Source organism: Silurus aristotelis (genome assembly GCF_946808225.1).
Source record: "Silurus aristotelis genome assembly, chromosome: 1".
NCBI lineage: Eukaryota > Metazoa > Chordata > Actinopteri > Siluriformes > Siluridae > Silurus > Silurus aristotelis.
The window spans coordinates 26,417,469-26,430,577 of NC_139574.1; the positions used below are offsets into that span (position 1 = coordinate 26,417,469).

At 37.7% G+C, this 13,109-nt stretch overlaps 2 protein-coding genes across 2 annotated transcripts; one reads left to right on the top strand and one right to left on the bottom strand.

The window, feature by feature from the left end:
- Window positions 1-918: 918 nt before the first annotated feature.
- Window positions 919-3,080, bottom strand: fkbp14 (FKBP prolyl isomerase 14). Its single transcript, XM_083559185.1, has 4 exons — window positions 2,686-3,080; window positions 1,766-1,917; window positions 1,536-1,663; window positions 919-1,419 (listed from the first exon to the last, which is right to left on the bottom strand). Exons 1-4 carry the CDS (start codon window positions 2,877-2,879, stop codon window positions 1,261-1,263), a joined length of 633 nt encoding a protein of 210 aa, XP_083415311.1. The 5' UTR covers window positions 2,880-3,080; the 3' UTR covers window positions 919-1,260.
- A 203-nt stretch (window positions 3,081-3,283) lies between these two features.
- Window positions 3,284-11,062, top strand: plekha8 (pleckstrin homology domain containing, family A (phosphoinositide binding specific) member 8). The gene is made up of 13 exons (XM_083559564.1): window positions 3,284-3,461; window positions 4,160-4,276; window positions 4,392-4,547; window positions 4,674-4,804; window positions 4,950-5,108; window positions 5,285-5,325; window positions 5,494-5,603; window positions 6,024-6,294; window positions 7,162-7,247; window positions 7,695-7,753; window positions 8,557-8,758; window positions 9,134-9,195; window positions 9,279-11,062. The coding sequence occupies exons 1-13, from the start codon at window positions 3,422-3,424 to the stop codon at window positions 9,474-9,476; spliced, it is 1,632 nt and encodes a 543-aa protein (XP_083415690.1). The 5' UTR covers window positions 3,284-3,421; the 3' UTR covers window positions 9,477-11,062.
- The last annotated feature ends 2,047 nt before the right edge of the window (window positions 11,063-13,109 follow it).

Below are 13,109 nucleotides of genomic sequence, written 5' to 3' on the forward strand. Positions count from 1 at the left end.
TTATTATAAGGCTTTAGTAATACTCAGTAAACAGCTCTAAAAAGCCTCAGATAATGACATCCTTAGGTTTCTGCTGCATCCCGAACCTCATGACACCTGTCTAAATAGGATATCAGTTATCTTTAGTAGTTTACTGCAATGATGTCATTACCATTAACACACAGTCTGGGACGCAGCTTTGAGTTTAATGGATACCAGTGATATGTCAGATTATTCTGATAGTTCAGATCACAACCCTCGTTATTATTAAATATTTATATGAGTAGTTAATTGGTTTATGGATGTGGTGAGGGAAGACATGCAGGTAGTTGGTTTGATAGAGGCAGATGTAGAGGACAGGGGGGGGTATGGAGATGGATGATCGGCTGTGGCGACCCCTAATGGAAGAAGCCGAAAAAGTAAGAAGATATGCGAGTAGTTTATATTAACATTTTCACTGCAGAAAGGGAAATACAAACCTCCAACTGATTCCCATTCTAAATCTTAAACATATTTTCTGCAATAAGTAAATCAATCCAACACTATACCACCTGCCTTATGTCTATACAGCTTTATGTAATTCAGTAACTGTCCCTGGTGTTATACGAGTTACGAGCGCCCCCTGCTGGTGGTCTCGAAGCTTTATGCTTACAGCTGCGAAACAAAATTCATTTCTTCAGGTTGTAAATATTTTCTTGTGACTTATGTTCCAACCTTAATTTAATTTTCTCCTTTCTAGCTTTCCTGATTACTAGAACTTGCGCCAACTTTACGTTTAGATATAAATCTGTGGGTGTTTGTACACCGGAGTATTAACATGTAAACCAATTTAGCTCAATTTAGGTCATTAAATAGAAAAAAATCATTTGTGGTGCACAATTCAATGATAATATGCCACTTAAAGGTGACTTCATTCAGCATACGAGAAACACACCCAACAATGTGGTAAATAAACTTTTATACAAGTTGTAGCCATTCCGATGCAACATGAAAAACACAGTGAAACATGTGCCATATTTCAGTTAACAGGCACTTTAGATAAAAAACAAAACAAAACACATATCACAGTTCTTGAAACATACAAACAATCATTAGATTGATCTTTGAACATCTGTCATTTTTTGACTCTTTTTCAAGAATAAAATTCACAGCAGTCATGAGCACATAGCTGTTCCCAGCTGTGTGTTTACAAAAACTGTAAAAGTCATGTTTTCCAATAAAATGTAAACCAATACTGACAGGCTGTATTTATCATTTCTCTTTAAAGTTGAACATTTCTCTCTATAATTCGTCGTGTTGGTACGTGAATTCTCGTGCAGATATAAAGCCGTCCTGGTCGTCATCCTCCTGCTTAAAGATGTCTTCCACCATGACTTCGTGATGAGTGTCATTGGGAGGGTATCCGTGTTTTTCAAACTCTTTACGCAGATACTCTTTAACCTGAAACAGAATTTTAAAAGCATGGCTTAAGGCATGTAGAAGTCCCCCCTGGATTCATAACTGATCAGGATGGCAGTTTATTTGTTTACAAGCCTTCCTATTTGGTTATAACTGACCTCAGATTTGGAGAGCTTCCAATCATCATTAAGGTCCATCTCTTGAAAGGACTCGTGAGACCTGGGGCCATTCCTGATCTCTATGAGCTCGATTTCAAAAATCAGGGTGCTTTCTGGTGGGATCTTTCCTAAAGCAAAGCAAAGGCATGAAAAGATAAAACACGCATATATATGGGTTTGGCATTACAGCCAATTTAAAGACTAAGCACCAACACATAGCTAAAGCTTACCTTTGCCCTCCTTGCCATATGCCAGAGATGGTGGGACGGTCAGTTTTCTTTTCTCATTTGTGCACATGTTCTGAAGTCCCTTGTCCCATCCCTTGATCACCTCCCGGATCCCCAGGGTAAACCATACTGGGTGTTTATCTCCCTGTTGACGACTTGAAATGTAGAACATATATTAATTAAGGGGGTAGGCCATATCTGTAACCAGTCATAGCCACAAACTCACATTCTAGTATGGTAAGTAAAGATTTTTACTTTGCAGGTGGTCAGCCATGGATTGTTCCTATTTATACATATCTACAGAGTCTAATGTTATTGTCTACATTCAGTTGTTTTTTAATTAGTTGTGGTAGAGTTTCACTGGATATTAGTGGGGACATGGAATCATTGCATGTCATCAAGTCCCCATTTTAATCTAAGCAAATGTGTGATGTTACTTGCTTTGTGCAAATGGTCAGATTTTTGTCATGCCTGATCCTTTCTACTGAAGCATGTGTTCATTTTGATGGATTTGAACGAAAAATGGATCATAGGGCTTTAAGGAATCCATGCCAGCTCGAGGAATTATCATTAAAGCAAAATGGGGCAAATCAAATGCGAGAAGAAAAACAATAATATTGAATAATAGTTAAAAACTCCTACCTTTTATTCAGGTTGTCAGTAATGAAATGTGTAATGAAAACTTGTATCAAATTGGAAAATAATGCAAAATACAAGCATTTATCATTAGTGCTCCTAGACTTTTAGAGCTCTACTGTAGATATATATTTAAAATGTACTTTATTATAGGAATGCTCTACTTGTTTTACTTAAAGGACATTGATTTGGGCTGCTGAAACAGTTGGAGAACATGAACACCCTGGAAACAAGGTGATAATGTTATTCGTGTTCCACTTCATGCATCATGCACCCATGCATGTTACCTGGAATGAAACATTGTGCCGTTGCTCTCCAAAAAACCGTCGTAATGCACCAGAAGCATGTCCCCATATTTGGTTTTTCGATGACACAGAAAAGGTTTGTACAAAACCTCGATTTTCACCTCTGGCTCCGGAAGTTTTGCGCCATGAACGCAAAGAAGTAGAGTTGAGAGTAAGAACAGCCAAAACTCCAGCATCACTTTAAAACAAATAAAACCAGATATCTGGCAATACACCCAGAATGAAGTGCTTGGGGATGCAGGAAAAACTATAGTAAGCAAAAAATAAATAAAAACTGATTTCCAGTTAAACTCTCCGGCGACGTGGCATCCAAATTCTTCCCCAGGCTCTCAATCCTACAGCATCCCCATGCGGGGGGAAAAAACATCTCCCCTCCCTGTTTCTCCTGCTATTGGTGGAAATAGTACGAAAAATACGCCTTAGAAAAGAATAACTCGATCTCATTGGATGTCAGATACAACGAGGCCACGCCCACATCTAAGCGTCGACCAATCGCGAATGCCAGAGAAAAACATTCTCTATGGCGTCATACACTCTGACCGAAACCTCGTAAGACCACGTGGGTCAGTATTCACGAATTATTTCACGCTGGTCTTGTTCGTAATGTTCAGTGTATATCGACGCTGTTCGTAGATGTCAAGCCACGCAATCGCGTAGCCATGAACATTCCCAGCATTTTGAAGTGGCCAAGTAATGAATCGTGAAGAAACGAGGCACCATGGAGGGAGTTCTTTATAAATGGACCAATTATATCAGTGGTACGTAGTGGTTCGTTTTGAACGAATGTCGAAAATATGCGTGTAGTTTGTAGTGTGTAGAGTTTAGGAGTGTGAGAGAAATCCTCAGGAGCTGAGGTGGACTGTGGCTTTGGCCTTTCAGCCCTCTGACACTGGAGCTAGAAGCGAACATCTCGTCCTTGTGTTATTCACGCTTTGTTTTATTTCTGTTGTTGTAAACTGGCTGTTCAGAGTTAACGCTACATTCGGTTTTCTAAATCTATCTGCTTGGCTTTCACTGTTGTCAGTTAGCTAATCCAAGCCCAACTAGCTAGCCAGCAAACTTTTGGAAGATCTAGTGCCAGTGTCCTGCATACCACAGTGACTTACTGTATTGATCAGGCAGCTGATTACATCAGACCCACAATTCTGTTGGTACTGGTTCACTTCCATTACATAACCCAGCTCATGACTAAAACTGAACTGTGTAGTGTGTAGAAATAGCTGTTATCAATGAGGATGACATTATCAGCTACAATATCAGAAAGCTTTCATGTGTAGAGATAAATAAATGTAGCCAGTTTATATAATAGATTGTGAGCTGGAAGGAAACTGGAGAACCCAGAGGACAGGATATGCGCAGAAACTGATAGAATGAAAATCAATCAATTATTTACATATTACAGATCAGGTTCGAAATATTATTCTCCTTAACATTTTGAGGGATTTGTCCTCTCTAGGTTGGCAGCCACGCTGGTTTGTGTTAGCCGGAGGTACACTTTCATATTATGATTCCCAAGAAGATGCCTGGAAAGGATGCAAGGGAAGCATCAAAATGTCTGTATGTGAAATACAAGGTAATACAGTACGGTGGTGTTTTTGCGTTATTGCATTCTTGTCATTGGTATAATTTGGTTATAACAACTTGCTGTGGTACTTTATTTATTTATTTTATTTATTTATTACTTTCAGTGCACTCATCAGATTCCACAAGAGTGGATCTGACCATACCAGGAGAACAGTACTTCTACCTCAGGGCCATTAATGCAGCAGAGAGACAGAAATGGCTGGTAGCTTTAGGAACAGCTAAAGCCTGTCTGACAGACAACCGGACCAAGAAAGAGAAGGGTGAGAAATAGAGCTCTCTCAAAATCTGCTTTACCTTCTTCCTTTCATACAACCTTCACTTCCGCCTTCCTTCAGCTTAGCATCATCTGGAAAAGGTTAATGTTTCGCTCTGTTTTACCTGTTTAGAACTTCAGGAAAACACAGAGGCACTGAAAACTAAGATGTCTGAACTCAGGCTGTACTGCGACCTTCTCCTCGAACAGGTGAACAAAATCAAGGAGAGTCGTTTGGCTGAACCAGCAGCTGGCTCTTTAGAGGTGAGTCTGTGTTTCTCACACACAACTTGCATGGTGACATGGTACTTGAAACATCTTAGAATAGCGTATCAAAGCATTAGCCTGCCTTTTTTATTTGTGAAACATCCTATTAAAAGCCTTTTTTTGTGTGTTGTGTGGAGTTCAGGCAGGGGGAGGAACAGGCAGTCTGGTGAAGTCCACATGCGCCACATTCCTGAAGACTCTAGAGGAGTGCATGCAGATAGCCTGTCACACATTCAGTCCAGACCTGCAGAACCTCAGCCCACCAGAGACGCCACCTGTTGCTGCTATTAAACCTCACAAGGTGGTCATTTTGTGATTTTGACAAGTTTTCTCTCCTCCGTGCCCCACAACCAAAGCTGCTGTTGTTGGTTGTTTATGCTTGTCATGGTTTAGATCTAGAATTGTCTTTCATTAATTAATGTACAAATGTTATGTTTTTTGTATCTATGGTTTGCATTTTTTTTTTTTTTTTTGCAGATCAAATCATCTAACCACAAAACTCACCATTTGGAAGAAAAGTAAGTGATATATTGTTTATCTGTCTGTTTTATAACATATAAAGGAATAGGGAGAGTTTAAACTAGTAAAGAGGCATTTATTTATCAGAGTGCATCCTTAGATCCTTACATCAGGGTCCTGTTTTTCTAATTATGGTCAGACAATATTTTAACGTTTCTTATTTGCAGACAAAAGCGCTCTGTAAATAGTTTATCTACTGCACTAGTACCTGAGATTGGGAAGTCAGGACCAGATCTCTCTCCATTACTTACAGAAAACATACCAGAATCTTCAACAGGTAAACCACACACACACTCTGGTTAGATTTAAAGGTGAGTTTATGTTTCTGTCCGCTTTTTACAACCTGTGAAAATCATATCCTTTTGAAGGCGTTTTGCTGAAAATGTCTTGCTAGAGAAATAGAGAAAAGGTTTCACCCATACATTTTTACAGAAAACACACCGTTTCATAAATGTTATACTCTTTTAGTGCAAGTACAATGTTCACACTGGGCAGTTCAGTCAATCTAGTTGAAGGGGCAGAGCCATTAAAGGCCCCTGGGGCAAAAAGAAAGAAACATATATCTTTTGATTGTAATTGTAGCCCAGTTCTCATGCAGCATAGCGCTTTAAAACTGCTCCTTTAGTGTAGGGGTCTAATAAATATCTCATGATCTTGACAGTTAATATTGGTACATTGCTACACCTGTATTTTACAGAGAACAGCATAGTGGAGGAAGAATGTGAACACCAAGTAGGAATCCAGAGTTCGTCCCAATCTGATCTTCAGGATCCTGGTAAAGGTGAACTTTCCAAAGTGGAGGCAGGAGGAGACATGCGTCGAGAATGCGCATTAGAGAAACAACAGGAAAAGGAACCCGTCCCAGAGGAATGCCAAGAGGCTGACCCAGAAGTGCATGAGCTCGAGTCTGAGGGTAAACAGGAAAAAGATCATCAGGTGGAAACCTTCTTCAGTGGTATGAGCCACAGGTATGAGGAGCCTCTGGCGCTGTGATCTATAAATCATGAACCTGACATGTTAACTTATGCGTGTGCAATTTCAAGTTGAGTTACAGAGCATGTCATACACCAAATATTTTCATGTAGCAATCATGGTATGTTTCCTTTTTTTTCCAATTAGGAATGTATATGTACTTGAGCATTAGAGTAACAATCATTTAGCAATAATGAATCATATTTTAAGGAATACTAAGGGGAATTTATTTATTTAGTGTTTTTGATTAAATAGTGTGGATTTTTAGCATTAATAAATAAATCAGCATCACAGAGTGTAATGTTCATCATCCGTATAAAATGCAATCATTTCAAAATGTAATATTTGGCAATGTGTAAAATTCAGGTGATTTTTATGGTTTTCTCAGCTGATTTCAGGATGCGTGTTAAAACACTAGGTTTGTAGAGTGTGTTTGTTTTTTATTTTTTGGTTATTTTCATTTTTTCCTACCTCCTTTGTTCAATAAAAGAATTGACTACAAGGTGAAGGTATTACAAAGTTACACTATAATACTCCTACAGTAGTAAAGGTGGTTATACATTCAAACAATGGAGAAAACATTTGTGTATATTGCACAAAAAAAATGTAAAATCCAATACCTCAGCAAAACATTTCAATTTCTTATAAGTCAATAATTGAAACCAGTAGCACAGATCCTTGAGCACTATTTGTATTTTGCACAAATATAAAATGTTTTAGTTTTTTTTTTTTTTTTTTTGCTTTGTTTCATTTGTGTTATTTGTGTTAACTTTGTTATTTGTGTTCAAATAAACAACTGCTAAGCTGGAGTGCATGGTAATACATTGTCGCTTTCTGGGTGTCTGTGGGGGTTCCTTTTGTAGATTTAGTGATATAAGACTGGAGGACGACAGTGGTATCCCCACACAAGCCTTTTTGGACTCTTGCTATGCTATAGTACCAGTATTAGGTAGGATATTCTTTCCTTTCTCTCTCTCTCTCTCTCTCTCTCTCTCTCTCTCTCTCTCATCAATACCATTTTTCTTCTTACAATTTAACGCTATTACTATTGTACAGCTTGCTTTGTTTCTTCCTTTTCTTTCTTTTTTTTTTTTTTTTTTTTTTTTTCATCCAGCACATCCCAAACAGCTGTTGCTTCACTCACTCTATTGGTGATGGAATTATGCATGAACTACTGCATATAGTATAGTTTGGCTGGTGATTAGTTATAGAGATGTTTTTGTCAGTGTATGAAATTCTGCGAATGAAACATTGAGTCTTTGTGATCAACCAGGCAGCAGACCTTTGCAGCTTGCCATGACCATTCTGTGCTTGTCCAGCTATAGGAGCAAGTACATATGTAGTCATCTGTTCTTCTAAATACACAACAGCACAATGATGACTTTTTTCTCCTCAGACAAGCTGGGACCAACAGTCTTCGCTCCAGTTAAAATAGATTTTGTGGGAAACATTAAGGTGAGTGGTAACATCCAGCAAACATGCATTTTTAAAAGGGAATTCTACTTTCTTCTACTTACTGGGAGATTGATGCATTGTTTTGAAGATTGGTTTTAACCATTAATAAGGATACATTGGCACTGTGGTGCAGATGACACCCCAGATATTCTTGAATTCAGTTGGAAGTGGTCATAATATACAATAAAAAGATCTTATTGCTGTTTTTATTAGGAGACATTTCCCCAGTATTTTGACTTCATGTAAAATGCACATTATGTATATCTAAATTACGAGGATGAATGGTCACAAATATCTTGGATGTAACAGTTATATTTTCCATGAAAGTGGAAGTCCTCTGTAAAACCGTATTGAATTGAATTTAGTCTTTATTACAAGTCACAAATTCCAAATGTCTTCTACACCAGTATTCTTCTATAACACAGAAGAACACCATCATAACCTGGCTGTTGCTTTTATTACTCGCATCAGTACAGTTGTGACCAGGCACGTTATAACTTGAGATAATGATTTGTTATGGCCACTAGGGGGTCTCAGCATAGTGATGTTCCATTACAATTGCTAAAGAAGATTTTTTTTTTTTTTACAATTGTTATAATAAAAAAATATATATAGTTAGCATCAGCAAATAATATTTTTAACAGTAATTTTGATGGTCATGTTATTTTGTTGTACCTATGACATTATATTAATGGACATTATTCCATGTACATCACTACACACATGATTTAACAGCTGCTAGTGTGCAAAAATACCGTATGATAAACATACAGTAGTTCATTAAGGACTGTCATATCTCCCAGAAAGTGCAGCAGAAGTTACAGTCCGATCCAGACAGCTTCCCCACCCTGCAGAGCATCGTGCTCCATGAAGTGCAGATGGAAGTGGCGCAGGTGCGAAACTCGGCCACTGAGGCTCTGCTGTGGCTCAAACGAGGATTAAAATTCCTCAAAGAGTTTCTTTCCGAGGTGAATTCTGGAGAGCAGGACATCCATGCAGCGTTGAGTAAGTGCCAGGACTGCTTGCACAACCAGTTCAAAATAAAAACCGTCAGCATTGTCTTAAATTTTTAAATCCAATGCTTGTGTATGAACATTTCTGTTATGATAGCATGATAGATATACAGACGGGTGAAAAATGAAAAGAAATCCAACAGCTTTAGTGCATGTTGGCAGAGATTTGACACATCCACCTCTGGAACTGTACAGGACAGATGAACACCATTTATCCACATAATATTTATCCAAAATATATAAATAATTGATGTTTAGTTGACAAAAAGAAAACCTATAGTGGATTGTATCATCTTCATTTCTACTGTATAATATACTTTTCTGTTTCTTTATCGCATTCTCCTTTTTTTCTTTTTTCTTTTGAAAGACAATGCCTATGGAAAGACACTACGCCAGTATCATGGATGGGTTGTGCGTGGAGTCTTTGCTGTAAGTCTCATCTCCTTAATCTTTTTATACCTTTTTTAAACTTGGAATCAGTTTACCCCTGACTGGAATATATGTGGTTACAGCTGGCGCTGAGGGCCGCACCTTCCTACGGCGGTTTCATGGCGGCGCTGGTGTGCCATGAGGGAGATGAGCTGAAGGAGGATTTTATGTCAGGAATGCACAGCGATCTTGCCGTCTACCTACCAGCCATGGAGAAGCAGCTGGCCATCCTGGATGCTCTGTATGAGGAGTACGGGCTGGAGTCGGATGAAGTGGTGTGAGACGCGCGAGCACTCAGTTAAAGCTAACTCAGGCTGCAGTGGGAATACTGTGGTGTGTGTGTGAGCCTGATTAAGGGATAAGCAGGCCTGGTGCATATGGGAAGAGCAAAAGCGCTGTGGCAACACTGGACTTGTACAGCATGCATTAATGCTCTAAAGGTGCAGCCACCTATATTCTCAACAAGGGGCCAAAAATTACAATTTTATAGGCTGTTAAGGTTTTTTCAGGGAACAAAAGTTTATCAGTAGGTGGCAGGGTGTAAGTGTTTATGGCAGTTGGTAACTAGGTTTGTTTTATTTATCAAAACATGCTCTTAAAAAATGAGCATACAGTATACGTTTTTACATTTTAACACAAACACATATGCGAGCCACAGTATTTGAATTTGTGCGTTGCATGTGCATTTTTTTATTTATTTCATAGATCCTTATTTTTTCTCTTCGTGTTTCAGATATTCCGTAAATAGCAATAACAGCCAGTTAGAAACACATCCCATGCCATAGGCAAGCACAAGGAACAAAATATCTGCCTAATTTTAGAGATTGTAACAAAGACCCTGCATTACTTATGTCTAGCATGCATGAGCAAGGTAAAGGTAATGACCAGGGTGAGTATTTGAACTGGAAATCATTTATAGAGCCAGGGCATAGAGCGTAATACATAGGACAAAATGACTGGATAATAAAATGAAGGGGGGAAAAAATATTTTAAAATATCTTTAAACCTTTTGTATTGAGCACAGTTCATATTTTTTATTTATGAAAGCCACTTTTGTATGTTTTTCTAATAATTGTATTTATTAAATTATTTACAAAAGTAACAATAAAAAAAAAAAGAGTATGTTTACTTGTTAATGTAGCCAAATGAACAGTACTGAACTGTGCATGTTATATTGCATGGATTTAGTTTTAGTTTTGTTTTTGTGTAAAAATTAATAACAATCAAAACTAAAATAACTCGAATCTTAGAATTATGTCTCGTAAGTTAAACTTGATGTGAGCTCCTGTTGAGGCTGTGGAAAGCCAAGCGAAGCACACAAGTTAATTAATATACTAATTTTACCAAACAAAAATATTGTACCTAATATTGATTGTTTTAAGCAATTGTTTTGGTAAGTAATATGTTTTACATTTAGTCACTTTGACCCTGAACAATATTCTAAACTCTCATGTTATACTCAAGCTTTCAAGTTATGCAAACTACAAATATTAGACAGGATAAGGATTATTTTATGTTGACACTTGTTGTAAGGATTCTTCTTCTTATTATTATTATTAGCCACATTTATTACCCTGACAATGGTAATAATGCCATACTACAGTAATTTATACATTTATGACCCTTGTAGTGTCCTCGGACGATATTTCACTGACGGTAAAGATTGTGCATAGTTTTTGTCTCTTTCATGTGTGATCTGATCTAACATTAAGGGTGGGGACAAGGCTGACTGTATAATCTTAATGTATAGGTGTATTAATAAATAAACCAAAACAATCCAAAATTGTCTGAAGCTAAAGAATGTGATGCAGTGACATCTGACTTTGCGCTCATCTTCAAATAAATTTCTAATGAATAATCATATAAACTCATGTCTCACTTTCATCAGTTGTTTGTACACTTAACCCTTTAATGCTTCTTCAGCGAACACACAAGCAGTTATGGAGGAATTTCAAAAATCTACATACTCGTGAGGGCACATGGGTAAGGTGTTCAGCTCTATTACGTGTAGGGGGCAAAGGAAGTAAATTTGAAGTCAAATAAAATTTGCTTCAGCTGGATAGAAGATTTGACTTAAGAAATATGAGCTCTAAATAGATATTTGACTTTGAAAGTTGCTGATTTGTGAAATTTCCCTGTAGAAACGTACAATGATTATGAAAATTTGTTACAGAAAATCTACCAGTTGATCAAAAACAATTGTATGAATGGTGTAGGAGGAGAGTAAAACTAAAACATTATTAGTATTTATTTTTAGTAAAAGAACTCCTCAATATTAATATTAAATTAAAACTGTTATATGAACTCTTTGAGCCCACCCATGACCATGGTGTCTGTGATGCACAGTCCTTCGCAATGTCGAAATGTGGTTGCCAGGACACACAACAAAAACAAAAAGCAAAAAGGATCCCTAGTCTTAATAATAGCCTCTAAGAATAGAAGGATTTTGTGTTTGTATGGGGGAGACAAAGAGTGAGCTGGAAAGAAACAAGTTACAGCTGGTTGTCCAACTGTAGAAAAGATTATGACTTTTCGAATGTATGACAGTGACAATATGTCTCAGAGGGAATGATTGCAGGGGGACTCTCATTCCCTGTGATAAGCTCTTACATATAGCTCTACTGTGACTAAATTTACTGTAACCGTGTGATAAAAATAGTGACAAATCCACTGCCAAGCTGAAGTTAACTAAATTACATTCCATACACAGTGGAAACACTTTTACTATGTGACCTTATTCTGCTCTACGGGAATTCTTGAGTGTTCATGTGTAAAGGCGAGTGCGGAAACTTTGCGGAGAATGAGCGTATGAGACTGCACTGTTGACTAGGCTCTAAGAACAATCAAAATCAGTGCCTTCATTTTCCATCAATCCATCAGCTTGTCATTTTAAAAGACTCATATGGCCTAACTAAATATCCCAGTGACCTTTGTTAAAGCAGTCATCCACATGCTGAAGTGGAAGATCTGAAAACAAGGGCTATTCAAAGTCACTGACCCGTGAGAAAATGGGGTGAAAAAATTGAGACGATGTAGCCTAGCCAAAACACTACATACTCTGTAACTTATAGACATGTTAACTTATAAACAAAACAGCAGCATATACCCCACACAGTAGCCATGTTTTCTTTTTATCAGTAATGTTTTGGCTGATAAGAAGAAAAGCCATTTGTATATTAATTAAGCAGGCCCCAACATTTTTTGCGCCACGGACCGGTTTAATGTCGGACAATATTTTCACGGACCGGCCTTTAAGGTGTGATAAATACAACAAAATAAAATGATACGACTGGCATAGAAACTGGTCTTTTCTAAATATAATAATAAACATGAATCCACTGTGTTGTTTTTTGTTTATTTTGCTCGTTTGGGGGTTTTAATTTAGCGCTAATGTATTATGTATTAGCGGCCGGAGCAGCCCCTTTAAGAAGGTAGAGGATGGAGGTTAGACATGTGACCGAGGCTTCATGACCTGCATCAAGAGTGAATCATAGACAGATGTGACGGAGAGAATCCGGTAATTTTTCAAAATAAAACATTGTTCAGAATCAGATAATAAATAAAACGGAAATAATGTAAGTTATGTATTCTTTCTGTGCGGCCCGGTATCAATTGACACACGGACCGGTGACGGTCCGTGGCCTGAGGGTTGGGGACCACTGTATTAACTCAAACCATTTGTCAACCATTTGTCTATTAACTCTGTATTTTAACTGAATTTTGAAATAGTAAAATAAGGAATACCCTGGGTGTACAGTGAACTAGCTTATTAAGTAGAAATTTGATAGAGTATACAAACAGACTTAAATACACAATTCATATTTGTGGGTCCCACAAATAAAACACTGCAGCCACCCTTTTGTCCAATGGGACTAATAATGTTTATCTGCAGATGTGTAACAACTATTTGTTTC